At 43.4% G+C, this 24412-nt stretch overlaps 1 protein-coding gene and 1 non-coding gene across 3 annotated transcripts in view; both read left to right on the forward strand.

The window, feature by feature from the left end:
- The first annotated feature begins 4693 nt into the window (after positions 1-4693).
- The window catches only part of Usp12 (ubiquitin specific peptidase 12), a 95546-nt gene continuing 75827 nt past the window's right edge, over positions 4694-24412 (forward strand). The window contains exon 1 of one of the 2 annotated variants that reach the window (XM_070003078.1): positions 4694-5091. In XM_070003078.1, coding sequence (XP_069859179.1) covers positions 5044-5091 — 48 coding nt within the window. In that variant the 5' untranslated portion in view covers positions 4694-5043. Of the gene's footprint in view, positions 5092-6497; positions 6731-24412 lie in introns of those variants that run through there. The other variant, XM_070003077.1, reaches the window with a different exon arrangement.
- LOC138814420 (U6 spliceosomal RNA) lies at positions 22088-22189 on the forward strand. Its single transcript, XR_011367998.1, has one exon. It is a non-coding gene; the product is annotated as a U6 spliceosomal RNA (small nuclear RNA).

The raw sequence follows: 24412 nt of genomic DNA on the forward strand, positions 1-24412 counted from the left end.
GGAGGAGGAGGAGAACAGGAAGAAAAGGATGGCTCTAGTATGTGGTTGTACTTTTTTTGGGGGGGGGGGGAAATCCAGTCGTGGGGCCTGAACTCTGGGCCTGGGTATTGTCCATCAGCTCTTCAGCTCAAGGCTAGCGCTCTACCACTTGAGCCACAGTGCCACTTCTGGCCTTTTCTGCTTATGTGGTGCTGAGGAATCGAACCCAGGGCCTCATGCACATGCAAAGCAAGCACTCTACCACTGAGCCACCTTCCCGGCCCTGTGGTTGTACTTTTTTTTTTTTTGGTCCGGTCGTGGGCCTGAACTCTGGGCCTGGGTGCTGTCCCTCAGCTCTTCAGCTCAAGGCTAGTGCTCTACCACTTGAGCCACAGCACCACTTCCAGCTTTTTTCTTTTTGCTTATGTGGTGCTGAGGAATCGAACCCAGGGCCTCATGCATGCAAGGCAAGTGCTCTACCACTGAGCCACCTTCCCAGCCCATGATTGTACTTTTGATGACAAAAGAAAGGCTGTCTTTTCTGAATCCTTACGATATTATAAATAACATACTTAGCACTTTTTGAATTTAATTTCTCTCAAATGAGTATGCAAACTGATCCTTTTGGAAAATTCTCAAGGTGGTGCACTTGCCTGCAGTTGTTTACATTTAATTTCTCTATATGGTAGTTTTTAAAAGAAAGTGTGTGTGTGTGTGTGTGTGTGTGTGTGTGTGTGTGAGTGCGTGCGTGAGCTCTCTCTCTTACACACGCATACGGCACACCAGTACTAAAGTATGAACTGAGGGCCTATGAGTTGTGCCTTAGCTTTTTCCCTCTCAAGGCTAGTGCTCTACCACTTGAGCCACAGCTCTATTCCTAGCATTTCTCTGGTTAATTGGAGATAAGAGTCTCAATAATTTTCTTCGTTCCATCCCCAACCTTCTACTGGTTTGATCTTTGATTCTCAGATCTCACCTTCCTGAGCAGCTAGGATTATAGGCGTGAGCTACTGCCACTCAGCTAAATCATGTTTAATCTCAGTGAATTACAAGCTGGGGATTCCAAATTGATGTTTAAAAAACAAGAAACAGTTTTCACATAGGCAAATTCCTCCACTTATTTCTGGTAGATATAACAGCAGAGACTGCAGGGACCATACCCTTTGGCTTGTGTCACTGTGGGTTGATTGGTTCCCATAATATTCTATACTCATATCCACAAACTTGCTGCACCCTGACCATGCTGAAGCTGTGGACACTTGCCACATTCTTTCCGATCTGAGCCCTGGCATTTGGAGGCCATGTACCCCAGCTCTATTCTTCATTTTACATTTCCAGATGGTGAGTGACCTCAGCTTGTCTCCTGTACGCAGAACTAGTCTTACCCTCCTCAGCACTGATGGTACTCTCCATTCTTTCAGCTCATTTTACATAAAATAATATGGGCCTCATCCAAGAAGGTTAATTCATTCAGCTACGAAGAGGTAGGGTAGGCAAGGGAAAAAAAAGGCATGGGCCTTAGAAAAGTCATTGCACTTTTTTTTTTCTTTTTTGGGTCAGGTTGTGGGGCCTGAATTCTGGGCCTGGGCTCTGTCCCTCAGCTCTTCAGCTCAAGGCTAGCGCTCTACCACTTGAGCCACAGCACCACTTCTGGCTTTTTTTTGTTATGTGGTGCTAAGGAATTGAACCCAGGGCCTCATGCATGCAAGTCAAGCGCTCTACCGCTGAGCCACCTTCCCACCCCAATTATTGCACTTTTGTTGTTGTTGTTGTTCATGGGGCTTGAACTCAAGGCCTTGGTGCTGTCCATGTGTTTTTTCATTCAAGGCTAGTGCTCTACAACTTTGAGCCACAGGGCCACTTCTAGTTTCCTTGTGGTTCATTGGAGATAATAGTGACTCGGATTTTCTAGCTTGGGCAGGCTTCAAACCATAATCCTCAGATCTCAGGCTCCTGAATAGCTTATAGGCGTGAGCCACCAGCACCAGGAGTCATTGCACTTTTCAAGCCATGTAGAGATAAATGTCATACTGGTATATAAAAGAAGCATGAAATGATGGGCCTCTAAGGTCACTTTAAGGGTTATTTTTAGAAAATGTAGGGTTGGTTAAAGCTAGAGGAATAAACTGGCTGCTTGAGGGCTATGTTCACCTACCCTAAACTTTTTTTTGTGTGTGTCCCAATATCAGGGGGCTTGAACTAATGGCCCAGGTATTATCCCTTTGCTTTTGCGTGCAAGGCTGATACTCTTACCACTTGAGTCACAGTTCCACTTCTGGCCTTTTAGTAATTTTTTGAAGATAAGAGTCTCATAGACTTTCCTGCCTAGGCTGGCTTTGAATCATGATCCTGAGATCATAGCCTCCTAAGATCATCTAGCTTCCTGAGATCCTCAGCTAGAATTATAAGCATGACCTACTGGTGGTGCTGGCTTATTTAGTTATTTAGTACTGGGGCTTGAACTCAGGGTCTTGGCCCTGTCTCAGAACTCTTTAGCTCAAGGCTAGTGTTGTACCACTTGGAACCACACCACCACTTTTCTGGTGGTTAACTGGAGATAAGAGTCTCAAGGTGACTTTTCAGCCCAGGAAAGCTTCCAACTGAGATCCTCAGATCTTAACCTCCGGAGTAGCTAGGATTATAGGTGTGACCCACAGGCGCCCCGCTGGCCTTTTAAAATGTAGAGTTTAAATGTCCATTTTGTGAGACTAGGAGGCAAGTAAGTCAACATGCACTCCAGTGACCTAGGTGGTTAATGGCCAAATGGCCAAAAGCAAGAGTCTCAGCCACTGACTGTTGTGGTAAGAGGGAAGTGGGTTTTTCTGTAGTGAGGAAACTGGAGAATGCCTAGGGATCTGACTGTATTCAGTCTTTTTCCCCCAGGCAAGCTTATAATGAAATCACTATGGAAACAGCATTTGTGTTACCAGAAATCTATTTTTCACCAAAATGTTGTTGGAATGCTTTGAGCCTAGAAGATGATGCATACCTGATTTTACAGCATTGTCTGGATTCGGGCCCTCATCTCTATTCACATGAGTGAACCTAGAAAACCACCTTACAAGTTTACCAATCAAAAACTACCACTGTGTGTGTGTGTGTGTGTGTGTGTGTGTGTGTGTGTGTGTGTGTGTACTAGGGCTTGAAATCAGGGCCTCAATGCCATCCCTGAGCTTCTTTTGCTCAAGGCTAGTACTCTACCATTTGAGCCACAGCCCCATTTCCAGCTTTTTGTTGGTTAATTGGAGATAATAGTCTTAAGGTCATAGATCTCAGCATCCTGAGTAGCTAAGGTTACAGGTGTGAGCAACCAGCATACCGCTACAGTTTTCTTTCTTTTTTTTAAAAAAAAATTTATTGTGAAAATACTGTACAGAGACTGCTACAGTTTTCTAATATAGAAATTTATAATTTTTCCATTCACTTGAACTACATTTTTTTTTTTTTTTGCTAGTTGTGGGGCTTGGATTCAGGGCTTGGGCACTGTCCCTGAGCTTCTTGTGCTCAAGACTAGCACTCTACCACTTGAGCCACAGTACCACTTCTGGCTTTTTCTGTTTATGTGGTGCTGAGGAATCGAACCCAGGGCTTCATGCATGCAAGGCAAGCACTCTACCACTAAGCCACATTCCCGGCCTGGCAAAATGTAAAGCTGATCTGCCAGACATGAAGAACAGGGCACTGCAAAGATGTTTGGTTTTGGGTCTGTGAGCTTTTTCAATCAAGGTTAGTACTCTTTTTTTTTTTTTTTTTGCTTTTTTGCTTATGTGGTGCTGAGGAATTGAACCCAGGGCCTCAGGCATGCAAGGCAAGCGCTCTACCACTGAGCCACCTTCCCAGCCCGGTTAGTACTCTTAACACTTGAGCTAGACCTCCACTTCTGGCTTCTTGCTGATTAATGATAGATAAGAGTCTCATAGACTTTTCTGGTCTAGGCCGGCTTCGACCTTCCATCCTCAGAACCCAGCCTCCCGAGTAGTTAGGAGTTCCAGCCTGAACCACTTGCTGGCTTCATGGATGAGTTTTATAAAAGGTGGGAGACAGGAACTAGCCATCCACTCGCTGGCATTGCTTTTCACGGGGCATCTTTTTCCCGCTTCACTTGCGGGGCTTCTCGCTCTGGTAACGTCATCATCATTATAATTGGTTGAAGTCATCTCCATTATGAGGCTACATTCTAAACTGAGGGCCAACAGGCTGGCAGGCTTTGCCCCCTCATTACTCACCTTTTCCCTTAATTCCAATAAACACATGCATTTTGTTCGGTGCCTCTGCAGTTACTTAGTGGCCTAAAGTTACCGGATTTGATCCACATGGTGGGTCACCTGAAGGATGTCAAAAGAAGCCGAGCGCTTGGGACAATACCCGGGTATCTCAGCCGAACAGAAGCGGGTTTCCTCCCACCCCGCCGAGCATTACTCTGCTCCTAGCCTCGGTTTTCTGTTTCGCAGTGGGGCTCGCGGCCCTCCGGCCCAAAGGGGTCGGCGGCGTCTAGGAGGTGCGCTGTAGGCACCGCCCCGCAGCACCCCGCTCCTTCTCCCAGGCGCGCGCAGGCGCTAGGGCCCCGCGGCCGGCGGGAAGCGCGGCCCGCCCTCGCCCCGCCCCCGTCGCGCTCGGGGTGGTAGTCCCGGGAGTGCGCTCCCGTACACCGGGGGCGGGCGCTGCGGGTGGGCGTGGCCGCGCGGGGCGGCGCCGCGGGCCGCGCAGCTGCTGGGGCCGGCCGGGCATTAGGGCCTCGGCGGAGCCCGCTCCCCTGCGTGCTGGGCGGGGTGTGCGGAGAGCGGCTTCGCGGGCAGGCGCGGGCCCGGAGGCGGCGGCTGCGCCCTGCGCCGGGGCGGAGCCGGGGGGGCGGGCAGGCGGCCGGCAGGCGGGGGCTGGGGCCCGAGGCCGGGAGTGCCTGAGCGCCGGCGGCGACGGCGGTAGCGGCGGCGCCTCTGCAGGTTCGGAGCGTGGGTCGGCGGCGGCTCGGGGCCCGCCCGCGGGCTGCGGTGCGAGCGGGCTGCCCGGCTCCCCTCCTCCCCCGCCCGCCGCCGCTGTGATTGGGTGGAAGATGGCGCTGGGCGGATGGAAATCCTAATGACAGTCTCCAAATTCGCCTCCATCTGTACCATGGTAGGTGCCGCGGGAGGGCGGCGGGACTGGGTCCCCCTCGCGGCGTGGTCGGCGAGGGCCGGCGCGGGCGCTCCGGGGTGAGTGGCCCCCCGCGCGGGGGAGGGGCGGCGCGCGGCCGGGAAGGGGGCGACCGAGGCTGGACGTGGCGGGGCCGAGCGCCGGCCTCCGGGGGTGTGGGGGGCTCGCCGGGCCGCGGGGGCGCGGGGACGCCGGGCAGCGCCCGCTCCGCTTCCGCCTGGCCGCGCGCCCGGCGGGGAGGTGTCCGCGGCCGGGGCGGGGGTCGTCCGGCAGGAAGGAAGGCAGGGTCTCGTTCCTGGCCGGGGAGAGGACGGAAGTCAAGTGCAGGTTTCCTCCTCGCGCCTCTGGCTAGGCGGAGCCCCCGGGCCCCCCTACTCCGGGCCCCGGGCTTGGGAAAAGGGGGTGCGTGTGAAGGTGGAAACTTTCAGTAAGTGTGCTGGTGGCATGTTTTTTTTTTTTTTTTTCTTCTGAGAGGTTCCAACCTGTGTCCAGGTGGCAGTCTTGTCACTGGGAAATGGACGTGAATCTGGAAAAGCAGCGGTGGCTTTTCCTGTCATTTGTTTACTTTAATACTCCCGGGATTGACTGCCCGGGGCGGTTGGATGGTTTTATTGAAAGCCTTCACCCGGACTGGGGAGGGAAAAAGTACCGATGGAGGGGGAAAGTTGCGAATTAAACAACATATTGGGTAGGTTTGAAACTGCTTTTGTGCTTGGTCAGAAGGACCACAGTTATCCACGTGACGTGACAAATTCCTTTCATTAGCTCCTTTATGAGCTTATACGTAGGGATTGCAATTTATGAGTCATCACTGAAAAAAAGTTACTGTTTGCAATGTGGGTCTAGTGTTCTGTTATCAAAGACTTCTGAAATAGTTCGTTTGATATATTCGACTAGATAGAGGAGATGCCCCAAGCAGCCCTCATTGAAGGAGTGTACATGTTAATATTATTTCCTTAAGGAAGTAGTGAATCAGATGCTTAAAAAAAAAGCTGTTTCCTCCCCTCTCCCCCCCCTACTCATGTTGGGGGAATAGTATAACAAATGGCTGAAATCAGGTGAACTTAAAAGCTACAGTGCAGAAATCACGTTGAAGAATGGCTCACTGAATCCTTTCCCTCACGTTTTGTCGTGTACATTTTGTGATGAACGTTTTGGGAAAGCATTGGTATTAAAGGGACTCTAGTAAAATGTTTTCCGAGAATTGTTTGAGCTACTTATAGACATATTAATAAATATGAGGTACTATAATCAGATTAGAACAATGAAACAGAGAGATTTGCCAAGGTCATATACACTGAGTGGGATTGTGATGTCAAGAATGTCTGACTTCTTTCTGAAGTTCTTTCTAAGGCTTCTACCCAGGTGCACTAATTACATGTGGTGTATATGTGTTTTTAGCAGATACAATACAGTAATGTTCATGCCTGGCCAAATGAGATTGTTCCAGAGGTGCTCTTAAAATTAGGTGTGTCCATGTTCATATTCGAATAAACTTCTGATGCAGTTCCAAAGTAGTAGTAAATACCTGAAAATAACCTGCAGTCTTAACTCTAAAGAAAATTGCTATCCATTTTTGAGAATTACTAATCGGAGAAGAAAAACAGTGGTACTTCCCTTGGTGAGTACTGTTTCCCTAGGCTTGGAATACTTTACATCCTTGTCTTGTGAGTTTGTACCTACCTTTTGAACAGGTCATTTTTACCAGTAGTCTGACCTCTATCCATCTGCCTCAAATTTTTTACAACATTTTTGTGTGAGTGTGTGTGTGTGTGTGTGTGAGAGAGAGAGAGAGAGAGAGAGAGAGAGAGAGAGAGAGAGAGAGATCTCACAGTAACTGTGCCATAAGGTTTTTTTTTTTTTTTTGGTCCGATTGTGGGGCCTGAACTCTGGGCCTGGGTACTGTCCCTCAGCCCTTCAGCTCAAGGTTGGAGAGAGAGATCTCACAGTAACTGTGCCATAAGGTTTTTTTTTTTTTGGTCCGATTGTGGGGCCTGAACTCTGGGCCTGGGTACTGTCCCTCAGCCCTTCAGCTCAAGGTTGAGCCACAGTGCCACTTCCGGCTTTTTTTTTCTGCTTATGTGGTGCTGGGTTCGATTCCTCAGCATGCAAGGCAAGCACTCTACCACTGAGCCACCTTCCCAGCCTGGTTTTCTGTTTTATTAAGACTAATGAGGGCTTTAAAGTGAAGGGCTATCATTTATTTCTGCAATTGGATCAGGAGCACCGCGTTCTGCATACAAGGAAAAAGTTTCCCAAAGCTCTTACTCTCTGAAAAAAGTAAGTTTGGTGAAGCAGGGGTATAGTTGGGTGAGTGTGGAATATTGGAGAGAAGGGCTAGACTTAAAGAGAATTCTGTTTCTCAGAGAGTCAGCAGCTGTGAAAACATTAAGGATGAGTTGAAATTTTATTCTATAAATACCAAAGTTTATGTAACTTACTCATTTGTCAAAATAAGGTACAGGGCAAATCTGCAGTACCCTAATTGGATAAATTAACTTAAGAATAAATCTCTTAAGATATTTCTTAATTTAAATCATTGTTTCTCTGCTTACATGTGGAAAATTAGTATAATTTGTTTTTCTTAGCCTAGGTCAAATAATGACATAAGTTTTCAATGCCAATGGATAAATTTGTGAAGTTACCTCTAGAAATGCCTTTTTGTGAATAGTACATTTTCACTTTCATGTGGCGTTTGTTTTGCCTTTGAAGTAGTTTCAGACTTAGTAAGGTCCTAGGATAGAGTAGCTGTCAGATACTATTATACTTAATAATTGTGAACTATGGAAAGAGTGGTAGAATGCATACAGGGGCTATGGTTGGACATTGAGGCAGAGGTTGGAGAACAGCATTTATTGGCTAATCCAGGTGGTCTATCATGGTTCTCAATGAAGACAGATACTGCTTACATGAGCACCATATATGTTAGCTCTGACTCTGGTCATTACTGTCTCTTGTTTGGGTTGTGAGAGTCTTGGTGGGTATAGGTTGGAGAAGGCATTGGATACAATATCACTGGGGGTAACTAGAGTTAGATCTTGGTGGTGGTACTGGCTTGGCTGCTTGCCAAACCCAGTCACAAGGGAATGAGACAGAGCACTACAACATGGTATTAATGGGGTCAGGGCCTCAATGTAGGTGCTAGGAGAGTCTGACAGATTGTAATTCTGTATCTAGCACAGCACTATGACATGTAAATTTTAAATTACATATTGAAACAGTCACAGTTGTAAAGCTGGCTATTTATGGCCATAATATCATTGCCAGGTGAGAGAGTAAGGTTAGTGTACTTTACTATTACTCTAGGGAAGATTCAAAGCCTGTGCTTTACTGAAGGATGTGTGTGGTGACATGAGGCGGGTCATTGTGTCCCCTCCATGTGGTTAGAATATTATGTTAAGTAATAAAATCCTCTCAAGAATTTTGGCAGAATGCTATTTTATTAATAAAATATATCTAGGCTGGTTGTTGGTATTCCTGGCTGCTTAGGAAGCTGAGATCTGAGGATTAAGGTTCAAAAAAGGCTGGGTAGGAAAGTCTGTGAGCCTGTTATCTTCAATTAGCCAGCAAAAAGCTGTAAGTAGAGCTGTTGTTTAAGTGGTGGAGCTCTAGCCTTGGACAGAAAATGCTAAGGGACAATGCCTAGGCCCCAAGTTCAAGCCCCAGTACACACACACACACACACACACACACACACACACACACACACACACTCACATGCACATGCACGCGCACTTGTACCTGGATCTCTAGTGTCTCACACCTGTAATCCTAGCTACCAAGGAAGCTAAGATCTGATGAGGATGGAAGTTTGAGGATAGCATTGGCAGACTAATAATTAGTGATCAAAAAGCCTGAAGTGGAGGTGTGGCTCAAGTGATAGAACTTTATTCTTGAGCAGAAAAGCTAAGAGCATGAAGTTCTGAGTAAGCCATACTACTGGCATATGCACAAAAAAAGAAAAAAAGAAATACAGTATCTCACTAGCTTTTATGAGAATTAGTAAACTATTGATAGGAACATCCCAGTGTGAGTTGGCATTGTTTTACTACTTTTACTGTAAGCTTTAAGAAGAAAGAAAAATCCAGAAATGAGACTTCTGCCATTTAAATAATTGGTTTAAGGCATATTTGAGCATGTTGAGCCTTTGTAACAGACCATTTAGAAACATTATTGAAAAGGCTTTATATAAGAATACTGAACTTCTGGATTTGGCCAAGATACATTTTGGACATAAAAAGTGATACATGCTCATTATACAAAGTCTAGAAAGCTGGGTGCTGGTGGCTCATATCTATAATCCTAGCTATTCAGGAGGCTGAGATCTGAGGATCACGGTTCAAAGCCAGCCAGGGCAGAAAAGTCTGTGAGACTCTTATCTCCAGTTAACCACTAGAAAACTGGAAGTGGTGCTGTAGCTCAAGAGGTAGAGTGCTTGCCTTGAGCTGAAGTGTGCCGGGATAGCGCCCAAGCCCAGAGTTCAAGCTCCACGACTGACCAAAAAAAAAAAAAAAAAAAAAAAAAAAAGGAAGTCTAGAAAATACAGGAACTACTAGAAAATAGAGAGTAAAACTATTTAATTTTATATCCTCCAGCATGTTTTTGACTTTTAAAATAAACGTAATGAACTTATTCCTAGATGTCATACATTGCCCCTCTCCCTAAGTGATTGTCATATTCATTAAAAAATGTGCTTACTTTAATGGTAAGCCTGCCAAGATTCTTCTTTCTTTCTTTCTTTCTTTCTTTCTTTCTTTCTTTCTTTCTTTCTTTCTTTCTTTCTTTCTTTCTTTCTTTCTTTCTTTCCTTCTTTCCTTCTTTCCTTCTTTCCTTCTTTCTTTCTTTTTCTTTTTTTTTGTTGGTTGTGGGGCCTGAACTCTGGGCCTGGGCACTGTCCCTCAGCTCTTCAGCTGAAGGCTAGCACTATGCCACTTGAGCCACAGTGCCACTTCCGGCTTTATCTGCTTATGTGGTGCTGAGAAATCAAACCCAGGGCCTCATGCATATAAGGCAAGCACTCTAACACTGAGCCACTGTCCCAGCCCAGCATGGCAATATTATTAACTCAGTGAATCTCAGTGATAGTTACTAGGCAGTGGACAGGCTATGTGTTAGAGGCTTAAATTTAGCAGAAATGATGTTTTATATGATATGTTGGGTTTATTCTAATTTAAGCATTTAGTTGTCACAAATAAGGATAAGACTGGTAGGATTTGAAAATTTTAATGTGGTGAAAAAACCAGTATGATAAAATACCATATAATAAGTGGTCTGAAGTATGCATAAATATTATGGTGTTACTTAATATCATATGGCTGTGCTTACCTTTGGCTTTCTTATACCTCTAATTAATGTTTTTATAATAGATCCAAAGTAGTTCCAAGCAATACTTTATCACAATGTGATTTTGTTGTCATGTTTGATTCTAGGTTTTTGACCTAACTCTTTTTTGGGGGACGGGGGGGGTTGTCTGTTGTGGGCCTGAACTCTGAGCATGGGCACTGACCCTCAGCTCTTCAGCTCAACGTTAGCCCTCGACCACTTGAGCCACAGCGCCACTTCCGGTTTTTTCTGCTTATGTGTTGCTGAAGAATCGAACCCAGGGCCTCATGCATGCTAGGCAAGCACTCTACCACTGAGCCACCTTCCCAGCCTCTTGACCTAAGACCTAATTTTTAAAGGTGCAGTCTACCTCCTTTCCATTACTGACCACATTCCTTTCTTTTCCTCTTGCTTCTAATACCACATTTATTCCAGCTCTCTTGGAACATTCACTGTCTCAGGAAATACAATTTAAGCACTGTATACTTGGTATAATCCTTTTCCAGAAATTAAATTTTCAGATTTAAATAATCTTAATTATATTTTGGTTTATCTTTTACTAGTCTGATTCTAGAAAAGAAATAGAATATTTTATGTATCCCACAGCATGTTATAATAAAAAGACCAGTTGGACCAGAAGGTAAAGTCTAGTCCAGATTTTGACATTTAGATTATATGTGTGGGAAAGTCTCTTAAAAGTTTGAGTTTGATTTCTCATCTGCGAAATACCGAGGATGAACCCCAGTTGTTTGTGTGTGTGGTTTTTTTTTTTTTTTGTCGGTAGTGGGGCTTGAACTCTGGGCCTGGGCGCTGTCCCTCAGCTCTTCAGCTCAAGGCGAGTGCTCTACCACTTGAGCTACAGCGCCACTTCCGGTTTTCTGGTGGTTTATTGGAGATAGGAGTCTCACGGTCTCTCCTGCCTGGGCTGGCTTTGAACCGCGATCCTCAGATCTCAGCCTCCTGAGTAGCTAGGATTACAGGCGTGAGCCACCAGCGCCCGGCTGTGTGTGTGGTTTTTCTTTTTCTTTTTTTTTTATTTTTTTATTTGGGGTCTGGTAGTGGGTCTGAACTCTGGGCCTGGGCGCTGTCCCTCAGCTCTTCAGCTCAAGGCTAGTGCTCTACCACTTGAGCCACAGCGCCACTTCTGGCTTTTTTCTTTTTGCTTATGTGGTGCTGAGGAATCTAACCCAGGGCCTCAGGCATGCAAGGCAAGCGCTCTACCACTGAGCCACCTTCCCAGCCCTGTGTGTGTGGTTTAAAAAAAAATATTATTTTGTTTCTTTTTAGATGTGAAATTCAGGATCCATTCTTTGAGTGTTTGTAAATGTTGATATGTATTTGAGAGATGTAATCTTGTTTTAAAGCATGGAATAAGTGTAGTTACATATATGTTTTGTTTCCTAATTTGTTTCAGAGTTACAGATTTAAAGAAAAATTAGTCACTAACAGACTAACCTCATAGTTCTTCGTTTATTTTGTTGTGCTGAGAATTGAATCCAGGGCTTTGCACATGCTGGGGAAGTACTCAGTCCCTGAGCTACAGTCTCAGTCTGTGTTTTGGAGAAAGTTGCTGGCTATGTAAGCCAGGCTAGCCTTAAACTTGAGCCTCAGCTTCCAGCTTGCTGGAATTACATGTGTACTGCCATGCCTGGTATTTTATTCACATGATTTACCTTTTTTTCCATTAAAATTCTAAAACATAGGATTTGAATTTGTTCCCCCTCTTCCCCTTTAATCCTGTATTATTTCTCCTAGCCTTGAATATCATTTGGCTCAGTTACTTCTCTGCCAGTTTTATTATCTATAAAGGGGATAAAACAATATGTAGTTCATAAGGTTGTTTTCCTCTGTGAGGTAATACTTGTAGGTAATTAATCTGTGAAGCCAGCAAATACTAGCCAAATTGAAACTTGTTTTATGAGCTACACTTATCCCACCTCATTTTCATCCTAAAATGAAACATTATTAGTAGTAGGTGCCTTTGAGGAAGCACTTGTTTGTTTATTTATTTATTTAGGGTTGTGGGTCTTGAACTCTGGGCCTGGGCCTGGGCACTGTCTTTGAGCTCAAGGAAAGTGCTCTGCCACTTGAGCCACAGAGCCATTCCGGTTTTCTGGTGGTTAATTGGAAATAAGAGTCTCAGGGACGTTCCTGCCCAGGTTGGCTTTGAACTGTGATGCTCAGAGCTCAGCCTTCTGAGTAGCTAGGATCACAGGTGTGAGCCTCCAGCACCCAGCCACTTGTTTATTTTGAAATTCAGTGGATAAAACTATAATATTGGGCTGAAGGTATAGCTCAAATGGTAGAGCACCTGCCAAGCAATCATAAGGCCTTGAGTTCAAACCCCAGAATAGACACACACTGTTCTAAATAGTTTGTCATTTGTCTAGAAGCAAAAATAACTGGTCTAATCTGTGACATTCTCAAACATGTTTTAGAAATTCTGACAATTTGGTAATACTAGGGGAAAAATGTTCATTTTTCACAGTGCTGAGGTTTTTAACCCATTGCTTTTACTCATGTTAAGCACAATTTCTACCACTGACCTTGAGCCTCAGCCCATACTTTGTTGTACCCATAAAAAGCTCACTAGCTTTTTATTATTAGAGCAAGGTATGTATTTAATTACCTTCAGACTTTATTCCTCTTTTAGTTTTCCTTATGCCCTGTCCTTTCCTGGAATAATATGTTTTGTTGGTTAACCCTGCTTTTAAATATCTCATCTTTTTTTGTGTTTTTTTTTTTTTTTTTTTTGGGGAGGGGGTGTCCGGTCGTGGGGCCTGAATTCTGGGCCTGGGCGCTGTCCCTCAGCTCTTTAGTTCAAGGCTAGCGCTCTACCACTTGAGTCACAGCACCACTTCCAGGTTTTTTCTTTTTTGCTTATGTGGTGCTGAGGAATCGAACCCAGGGCCTCAGGCATGCAAGGCAAGCACTCTACCACTGAGCCAACTTCCCAGCCCTAAATATCTCTTCTTAATACCTGTTCCCTCCATACTTCTTGGACTGGAAGAAGGTTATTTAAATGTGTAGTACTTTTAAGTGTGTAAGAAAGTGTTATTAAGAGCCAGATTATTACAAAGATTTATGGATTCCTGGATTGAAAACTCAGTCAGAGACTTATCATATAAGACTTGATCCTTTAGTTACTTGTGCACAGAATTTGTATTAGAAGGAGGTAGGAGTGATGATTTATGTAAATAATTTGTTTAGGAAGAAGAACTGTTAGTAATTTGGAAGAAAAATAAGGGAATGTTTTCACAAAAGATTCGATCAAGATCAACTGTCCTGTGCACTCTTTGTGGCCTGGGTGGTGGTGTGGGAGGCTGAGGCAGGAGATTGAGAGTTCTATTGGAAAGCCAGTTTGGACTACATAGGGAGATTCTGTCTTTAAAAAAAGGTGAAAAAAAAATGACTCCTGTGGTAGTATAGGACCCAAGATACTTTTTTTTTTTTTTTTGGGTCCAGTCGTGGGGCCTGAACTCTGGGCCTGGGTGCTGTCCCTCAGCTCTTCAGCTCAAGGCTAGTGCTCTACCACTTGAGCCACAGCACCACTTCTGGCTTTTTTCTTTTTTCTTATATGGTGCTGAGGAATCGAACCCAGGGCCTCAGGCATGCAAGGCAAGCGCTCTACCACTGAGCCACCTTCCCAGCCCCAGGACCCAAGATACTGAATAAAGAAAATGATTGTATGAGTGTAAGAGCTCCTCATAATCTTCTCTGTTTACTCATTTATGCTTTTCTCTATCAAGACTGTCTTTTCCAAAACGTATGTCATGTTTAAAGAACTGGTGTATTAGATTTTCCATCTGTAGTGATCCATCTGTCTAAAACTATCCTACCAGTAAAATTAATTTCCAACTTCAGAAGTAGATGTTTGTTTCTGTGATAACTGACAGATGTTCTTACTGAAATACTTCATGAGGAAGGGGGATCACTCTTGCGTTTCCTGCTTGTAAATAGTGGCTTTAATCATAGCATCTTTTTGGTAGTTAGAATATTGTTGGGCTTTATTGTAGAGATCCAGTAAGCCTTGGCTTGAGTAAAGAGTAAGTAGTTTGCACTAAGTAGTTTTAGGAAGTACTAATGAAGACCTCCATGTATTGGTATACATAGTTTGTGAGAACGAGGTGACTGTGATATGCCTTGGTCTGTGGAGTTTCTCAGTGTGTCCTCACTGGGTCGCAGGTGTGTGGAGATAGTAATCCTTTTGGCCCCATGGGCAGCCAGGAAGTATCTGGATGGAGGAGTTATGTACTAGTTCCACCCAGGTATGAATGGACTTGTCTATCTTGAGGACGCTACAGAGATTATTTTCTGAATATGTCTCAATTAAAAGGAAGTTGGGAACCAGCTCTATTTATGGGTGTCATAGAGAATAGACATATAAAACAAGTGAATGCCTAAGAGGTGGTTTTCTTATTAGTGTGAGTAGTGGTCACTGTACATAAAAGAAAGTGGCATTTCTGTGTGAGAGAGAACAGTCATTTACTGTGTGGTCTGGAAGGGGCAGAATTCCAGATAAGAGCAAACGTATGGATGGAGTCATGGGATAATGTCTTACTTTTATATTCTTTTGGGGCTTTGACATGGAAGGAGTCTTGTGAGAAATAAAGCTAGAGAAAAAGAAGCGAGTATTTCTATAAGTATCAAGAAGAGTTTACCAACTGTGGGCTCTGTTATATAGTCATCATTAAGTATGTATTCAATCTGAGGAAATGTAAGTCCAAAGGAAAATTGTGGGGATATAAGAAACAATGGAAGCGTGGTGTGGCATATCTCTATAATTCCAGCACTTAGGGAGGTTGAAACAGGAGGTTGAAACATGTATATGAAGAGTTCAAGGCCAGTCTTGGGACTGTCTAAACACCCTCCCCCAAACAAAATACTTCCCTGTTAAAAAAAGAGAAAAAAAATGGGGGTCTGGGAATGTGGCTCAGTGGTAGAGTGCTTTCCTAGCATGCAGAAGCCTTGGGTTTGATTCCTCAGGACCACATAAACAGAAAAAGCCAGAAGTAGCTTTGTGGTTCAATTGGTAAAATACTAGCTTTGAGCAAAAGAAGCTTAGGGACAGCGCCCAGGCCCTGAGTTCAAGCCCAGGACTGGCCAAAAGGGGGAAAAAAAAAGAATTGATAGGTAAATTTAATTGCATTGATTGTTAAAATGTTATTTGTATTTAAAATGACAGAAGATGGGCTGGGAAGGTGGCTCAGTGGTAGAGTGCTTCCTAGCATGCATGAGGCCCTGGGTTCAATTCCTCAACACCACATAAGCTCAGGCCCAGAGTTCAAGACCCATCATCGAAAAAAAAAAAAAAAAAAAGCCGGGCGCTGGTGGCTCACGCCTGTAATCCTAGCTACTCAGGAGGCTGAGATCTGAGGATTGCGGTTCAAAGCCAGCCTGGGCAGGAGAGACAGTGAGACTTCTATCTCCAATAAACTACCAGAAAACCGGAAGTGGCGCTGTAGCTCAAGTGGTAGAGTGCTCGCCTTGAGCTGAAGAGCTGAGGGACAGCGTCCAGGCCCAGAGTTCAAGCCCCACAACCGACAAAAAAAAAAAAAAAAAGAGTGTTGGGCTTTCCTGCCTGGGCTGGCTTTGAACCATGATCCTCAGATCTTAGCCTCCTGAGTAGCAAGGAATACAGATGTGAGCTACAGGTGCCCAGCTAAATTTTGTTGGTGTGTGTGTGTGTGTGTGTGTGTGTGTGTGTGTGTGTGTGTGTGTGTGTGTGTGTGTGTGTGTGTGTGTGTGTGTGTGTGTGTGTGTGTGTGTGTGTGTGTGTGTGCGCGCATGTGCATATTTGTTTTTGTTGTTGTTGTTTGTTGTTGAGGGGTGGGGCTTGAACTCAGGTTCTGGGTACTGTCCCTGGGCTTTTTTTGCTCAAAGCTAGCACACTACCACTTTGAAGCCATAGGTCTACTTCTGATTTTCTGATGGTTAATTAGAGATGAGTCTCATGGACTTTCCTGCTGGGGTAACTTCAAACTGTGATCCTCAGATTTAGGATTACAGAGATAAGCTACCAGTGCTCTACCAATATGTGTATATTTTAATATCATCATTACTATTTGGACCTCTTCAGAGAAGGACAGATGAGAGGTACATTAAAATATAATAAGCAGTAATAATTACAACAAGTTGTCTTGACAAAAGTGTAGTTATTTCATAGATTAGAATAAGTATTTTAATCATTCTGGATTAAGGGTGCTTGGGTAATCTGTGAAGCAGAGTTTTTGATGACTCTTAATATTCTTGCTCCTTTGTTAGGAATTTATGGTTCCTGTTGCTTTCTCATTCCCCTGTAAATAAGTTATCTTTGGACTTAGATCTCTTGCTAATACACATTTCTTGGCCATTTTATTTGTGCTGTGAGGTAGTAGTTAGCTGCTTGTGTCAGCACATTCCCTGGATTTCCCTCCTGGTAACTTTGTGTGTGTGACTGCCAGTACTGGGGATTGAACTCAGGGACTCCCGCTATTGCCTGGCTTTTTTGCTTTGGCTTTATGAGTAATGTGCCACTTGTACCATCTTTTCAGTTCCAGCTTTTTTGCTGGTTGGAGATAAGTCTCAGATTTGTCTCCCCAGGTTGCCTTCAAACCTCAGTTCTCAGATCCCAGCCCCCTGAGTTTATCTAGGATTATAGGCATGAGCCACCAGCACCTTGCAAAACTTTTTTTTTTTTTTTTTTTTTTTTTTGTAGGTTGGGGCTTGAACTCTGGGCCTCGGCGCTGTCCTTCAGCTCTTCAGCTCAAGGCGGGCACTCTACCACTTGAGCCACAGTGCAATTTCCAGTTTCTGGTAGTTTATTGGAGATAAGAGTCTCCATGGACTTTCCTGCTTGGGCTGGCTTTGAACCGTTATCCTCAGATCTCAGTCTCCTGAGTAGCTATGATTATAGGTGTGAGACACCAGCACATGGCTTGCATAACTTTTTATAAAGGTCTAAAATTATAGGAGTAGTCCATAGTATTGGTCTACCTGGATTTTTTAGGGATCACTGGAAAGAGAACTTTTTAAAATTTTCTTAAATAAGAAAGAGCCCATCTGGATACCTATAAGCAGTAAAGTCAAGTCTTAGGGACAGGAAGAGAATAAAAAAGCCTTCTGTTCTTTAAAATGGGAAATACATTTATAACTTGAGATTTTTTTTTTTTTTTTTGGCCAGTCATGGGCCTTGAACTCTGGGCCTGGGCACTGTGGCTAGTGCTCTACCACTTGGGCCACAGAACCACTTCCAGTTTTCTGGAAGTTTATTGGAAATAGAGTCTCATGACTTTCCTGCCGTGCCTGGGCTGGCTTTGAACCATGATCCTCAGATCTCAGCCTCCTGAGTAGCTAGGATTACAGGCGTGAGCCACCAATGCCCGGCTGGAGATTTTTGCAGATGAAATTTTTTTCTGTTTTGTTATTATTTTTATTTTTATTTTTTTGCGGGTCCGGTCGTGGGGCCTGAACTCTGGGCCTGGGCGCTGTCCCTCAGCTCTTCAGCTCAAGACTAGCGCTCTACTACTTGAGCCACAGCGCCACTTCCAGCTTTTTTCTTTTTTGCTTATGTGGTGCTGAGGAATCGAACCCAGGGACTCATGCATGCAAGGCAAGCGCTCTACCAGTGAGCCACCTTCCCAGGCCTGTTTTGTTATTATTTTTTATTTATTACTTTTTGAGTGTCCTGGGGTTTGAACTCATGGCCTGGATACTGTCCTTGAGTCTCTTTGTGCTCAAGCTAGTGTTCTACCACTTGAGCCACAGTGCCACTTCCGGGTTTTGAGTGGTTATTAGAGATAAGAGTCTTATGGGGACTGTTCTGCCTGGGGTTGGCTTCAAACTTTGATTCTCAGATCTCAGCCTCCTAAGTAGTTAGGATTACAGGTTTGAACTGCTGGTACCCAGCTGCATGTATTTCTTGGAAAGAGTTCAGTTTACTAGTTTAATTTGTTTTTATTATGGTTTTAAAATTGGAGTAGTTTCTATCTTCCTTATAGAGAACCCAACTGAACAAGACCTGCCTTGCTTTCAGGTGACTGCTGCCAGTGTCTTGACTTACTACTCAACCTACAACTTGTGCTTAAAACCTTAACCTTAGTTACTTATTTGCATAATTCTCTTGTTCGAAGATGTCATAGATTGCCCTTTTAAATTACAGATATGAAAGTGTAATGACTCACCTTTTTTTGTTCTCTGTATAGTTTATTTATTTATTTATTTATTTTTGAGTCCAGTCGTGGGGCCTGAACTCTCTCCCTCAGCTCTTCAGCTCAAGGCTAGCGCTCTACCACTTGAGCCACAGCACCACTTCCGGCTTTTTTCTTTTTGCTTATGTGGTGCTGAGGAATCGAACCCAGGGCCTCAAGCATGCAAGGCAAGCGCTCTACCACTGAGCCACCTTCCCAGCCCTGTATAGTTTATTTTAATGTTAATATCTTTCTTTTTGGTGCCAGTGTCTTGCTCTGAGCTCCATTACAATCATGCATCACCACACCTTGCCTGTCTGATTATTATTTCATTGTTCTCCCCTCCAGGTTTGTTGAGGCATAATTCACAAAATTGTCCATTTAAAAATTACTTTTGATCTTAAAGGGCTTGGTTTAGAGTACTGCTCCTTCTAAACCTGCTGAGGCTCTTGCTATGAACAGGTTTTACTTTCTTGTGACCTGAGGCCTCACTTCTGTTTTTTTTCTTTTTTCAGGGTTTCATGCCAGATGTTAGTTGTGCTAATAACTACTGTCTTGGGAACTGGGTTATAGTTAATGTCTTCACTGCTGCTAGTGTGACAGCTCTAGAGCTTTTAACTCTGGGCCTTTTACTTTGGCTCAGCTTTTTCATTAAATACAGGCTCCCTATCATACCTACAGAGTTTATTTTAATCCCCCTCCTTTGAACCATGATCCTCAGATCTCAGCCACCTGAGTAGTTAGGATTACAGGCATCCAACCAGGGCTGGCTCATGTTCTGGCTTTCTTTCTGTTCAAGGCTGAGGCTGTACCACTTGAGCCACACCTATACTTCCAACTTTTTTCTGGTTTATTGGAGACGAGTATCTTGGATTTGTGTCTACTTTGGCTGGGTTCTAAGTAAGATCCTCAGATCTCATGCTTTAATTATTTTTCCGATAAGGATCTTCCTCTTAACTTTTTGCCTGGGACATTTCTCAGACCTTAAGCCCCCTACCTTCAACTCCCAAATAGCAGGATTTATATTTATGTGCCGCCATGCCCAGCTCCTGGGTGCATTTTTGATTGACATTAGTGTTACCAAGACTTTCTACACATGTTAATGGACATTCACAGAGAAGGCTAGAATTGCATAGGTATGGCCTACTTGAGAAATTTAATAATAGAACATTAGTATGACCCCAGAATTCTATGCTTATAATAAGTGGAATGGTGGTTGGTAAGTATTTTTGCTATATTTGGGAACCATGTATGTTTAATATTGACTCTGGAAAATAACAGCATGGCCTGAGTATTTTTAGAAATGAGTAGCAAATAGTACTGAATAAGTTGTTTCTTTACTAGCATAATGAGGAATCTGAAAATTAATTTAAGTTACTCAGGTTTAACTATGTATCTTTTTTTTGGCTGGTGGGGTAGGTGACAACTAGGGTTTGATTCAGGGCCTTGCACTTCTTTGTCAGGTGCTTTATCACTTGAATCGTGTTCTGTTCCTTTTTGTTTTAGTTATTTTTGGCAAAGAGTCTTGCATGTATGCCTGTCTGGGTTTTGACCATAAGCCTTCTCATCTCTGCCTCCGTCATCCTGAGGTAGCTAGAATGACAGGCATCTGACACATGTCTACCCCCAATGGGGTGTATGTGTGTGTGTGTTCCATATATATATATATATATATATATATATATATATATATGCTGCATAGATATATACATACATATGTGTGTATGCATATATTTGCTGCTGGTCCTGGGGCTAGAATTCAGGGCTCCAGTGCTGTCTCTGAGCTTTTTTGCTCAAGACTAGCATCTACCACTTGAGCCACAGCTCTACTTCTAGCTTTTTGGTGATTAATTGAAGATAAGAGTCTCATGGACTTTCCTTCCCAGGCTGGCTTCCAACCACAATCCTCAGATCTCAGCCTCCTGAATAGCTAGGATTACAAGTGAGCTACTGGTGCTTGGAGTAATGGCATATTAAAACTTAATATGGGGCTGGGAAGGTGGCTCAGTGGTAGAGCGCTTGCCTTGCATGCTCAAGGCCCTGGGTTCGATTCCTCAGCACCACATAAGCAAAAAGAAAAAAGCCGGAAGTGGCGCTGTGGCTCAAGTGGTAGAGCGCTAGCCTTGAGCTGAAGAGCTGAGGGACAGCACCCAGGCCCAGAGTTCAGGCCCCACAAAAAAACAACAAATATGGCATATATGATTACCTTGGAAATAGTGTTATGTTTAAGTCTTTATTTGAAAAAATTTTCCCTATTAATTTAATATGACATCTCAGTGTTGCCTGGGCTGGTTTCTAAACTTGGGCTCAAGTGATTGTCTAACTTCAGCCTCTCAAGTAGATGGGACTATATGTCTGTGCTTCATTTACTACTTTAGGAAGTACAAAATTATATTAGGTCAACTATCTTACCTATGAAGAGGAAGGGCGGGTTTGTTTTCCATTGGTAGTAAGTACAGTGACTTGAGGTTTAGACTCGTCCCAAACTCAATCTAGTGCTTTTGTCTCTGGACCATACTACTTCTAACATAGGTATAAGTACTTCTTCCATGTATAACTACAAGTATCATTTACTTGAAACACGACACACACACACACACACACACACACACACACACACACACACACACACACACACACACACACACACACACACACACACACACACACACACACACTACCTTTGAGTTTCAGTCGTTGAAATTGCTCATCTCAAATGGCTTTATGTGGTTGTGTCCATAGATTGTATTTGCTTCCTATATCTTAAGTATGAGTCCCTTCATTTTTATCGCAGTTTACCTGTTGAAGACATCACTTGTCCCATAGCTTTTCCTCATTTTCTGTACTTTGCTGATCACATCCCTGAGTGATATTTAACATGTATTTATTGTACAATGAGCAAATATGGCTAGTGAAATCATTTGGTATCTAACAAGATGGACACAAATATTTCTCATTGACTTCCTGTGGCTCATCTGCATGTTGTTGATGTTATATGGCTATTGGATGACATTATAAATATCCAAATAGCCCTTGGCCGAACAAAGGTTCCCTACCTCTGCTAGCTAGAGGCTTGATCCACATTCCTTGATATTTTGGAAGAGGGAAGAGTGGTGGTGAAAAGCAGTTGGTATGTAGTTCTTGTCACATCACTCTGTGGTGGCATATAGCATCCTGTCCCTTGTCATGGAGAAGTGACAGTTGGCTTCCAGTTGTCTGTAAGACTTCTATTATACTACCAGGCAGCTTTTCACCAAGTGGTTTTTAGCAGCTGTTGATAATTGTCCATGGATCCAGTATTTCATTAGGGATTCAGAGTAGTTTGTAACTACTTTAAAATGTATTTTGTAAAGATAAAAACATTTAGAGACAATGTAGACTTACATTGTTAGGCTCCAAGCTGTATAAATAGAAACTACATTTGCAGAGTATTTTCATAATTGTATTCCTAAAAGAATAGGGTAGAGCTTAAAAATAAAAGTTAAGCCATGCTTGCTTCGGCAGCACATATGCTAAAATTGGAATGATACAAAGAAGGTTAATATGGCTCCTGTGTAAGAATGACACCCCAAAAAGTATCTTCAGTTCCTCCCTTATTTCCTTCCCTTTTTCCCTCCCCTCTCCCCTCTTTCCTCCTTTTTTCCTCTCTTCCTCTTAAGTGTCATAGACTTTTCCTGCTTGGGCTGGCTTTGAATTGTGACCCTAGATCTCAGCCACGAGTAGCTAGGACTACAAGCATGAACAGTGCCTGGCTATCATTTTCACTTTCTTATGCATGTAATTTGGAAAATTAAATGTACATCAGATGTACCTTACCTTTCAGATGTGGTGATAATAAAATGCATTCATTTATTTATTGCCAGTCCTGTGGGCTTGAACTCAAGGCCTGGACACTGTCCCTGAGCTTTTTGCTCAAGCTTGCACTCAAACACTTGAGCCACAGCCCCACTTCTGGCTTTTTCTGCTTATGTGGTAGTAAGGATTTGAACCTAGGGCTTCATACATGCTAGACAAACACTCTACCACACTAAGCCACATTCCCAGTCCTTATTTATCTATTTATTTATTTAAGCTAGTACTAAGGTTTGAACTTATGGCCTTACTCAGCCTTTTCTGCTCAGCCTTTTCTGCTCAATGCTGGCACTTTACCATGTTTGTACACAAATTTAGTTCTGGCCTTTTCTGCTTAATTGGAGATTAGTCTCCAGGATTTATCTGCTTGGGCTGGCTTTGGACCTTGATCCTCAGATCTCAGCTTTCTGTATAGGTAGGATTACAGTCATAAGCCACCAGCACCAGGCTTATATTGTTTGAATACTCAAATTTGTTTATATTACTTTCCAATTGAGGTTGTAACTAATGACTCCGAACTTTAGTTGATGGTCATAATCCATCCATTACTCCCCAATTCATTGCTCCAGTATTCTGGAGGTCAGAAATTGAAATGTTTTTTACTTTTTCTTTGCCTTGTTGAATTTCTAGAAATTACACTTGTTACTGAACTCTTGATCCCTCTTGAATCTTCAACTAGCAATGGCAGGTACTCAAATTGTTCTGATACTGACTTGTCCTTCTTCTTCTTAAGCTCACACTACCCTTGTAATTACAGAGTCCACCTGGATAATACAGGATAATCTGTCCAAATCAAGGCCATTTGATTTAAGCAACCTTAATTCCTTTGCAATTGTAATTCCCCCTTACCATGCAACATAACCTAGTTACGGTTCTAGGTATTTGAGCATGGACTTTTAGGGGGTCTGTCATTTTCTTTTACCGCATTATGGGTACATTAAAAAACCAGCAAACCAGCATCAGATTAAATGTGCAAAATTGATTTTTTTTTCTGCCTTCAATGAGTTTGGGGTTGTGGTAAGGAACTGGAAAGAAGTAGAGCAGATTTGGGCTGGGAAGGTGGCTCAGTGGTAGAGCGCTTGCCTTGCATGCCTGAGGCCCTGGGTTCAATTCCTCAGCACCACATAAGCAAAAAGAAAAAAACCGGAAGTGGCACTGTGGCTCAAGTGGTAGAGCGCTAGCCTTGAGCTGAAGAGCTGAGGGACAGCGCCCAGGCCCAGAGTTCAAGCCCCATGACCACCGGACCCCCTACCCCCCCCCCAAAAAAAAAAAGAAGTAGAGCAGATTTGTAAAAACACACCCTTAGCACTAAATGAATGTGAGAGGTGGTTATTGTCTGTTGTAGTTATAGGGGACAATGGGAACTTGGGCTTCAAATGCTGTTAGCGTACTTCCAATTAAAGTAAGATAAAAGTAAAGATGCACCTAATTGGAGCCTTCTGGAAAATCAGCTGTTATTGTATTACCACTCTATAAGAAAGGAGAGGCTTTGTTGCATGAGAGGTTATGAAAATGTGGGTTATTCTAACCCTGCACAGTCTTGCTCAACAGAAACTATGTGGAATGTATTTTAGGATTTTAAGATTAGATCAAACTTCTTATGTTTAGAATAAGGTGATAAGTGAGTTTCGCGTAAACATAATTGTGAGTTTAACCAGACTACGCAGATAGTGTCTCCTAAGGGAGGAAGAGAGGAGGAAAGGCCACTTGATGACATAGAGGATGTGGAGATTACTGAGGGATATGAGATGGATGTTAATGGTTAAGGATAGTATAGAAGAAACTCTTAACTTGAGGATTGCCACATCTTACAAGGTTTTTCTAACTTATTAAAGAACTGAGACAGTTAGATTTGAAATTTCAGGAAACTTATGAGCAACACAATGAGACAGAAAACCCTGGACATGTCAGGAGGTGGTGACTCACGCCTGTAATCCTAGTTACTCAGGAGACTGAGATCT

Source organism: Dipodomys merriami, unplaced genomic scaffold, assembly GCF_024711535.1.
Source record: "Dipodomys merriami isolate MVZ:Mamm:240054 unplaced genomic scaffold, mDipMer1.0.p SCAF_6, whole genome shotgun sequence".
Taxonomy (NCBI): Eukaryota; Metazoa; Chordata; class Mammalia; order Rodentia; family Heteromyidae; genus Dipodomys; species Dipodomys merriami.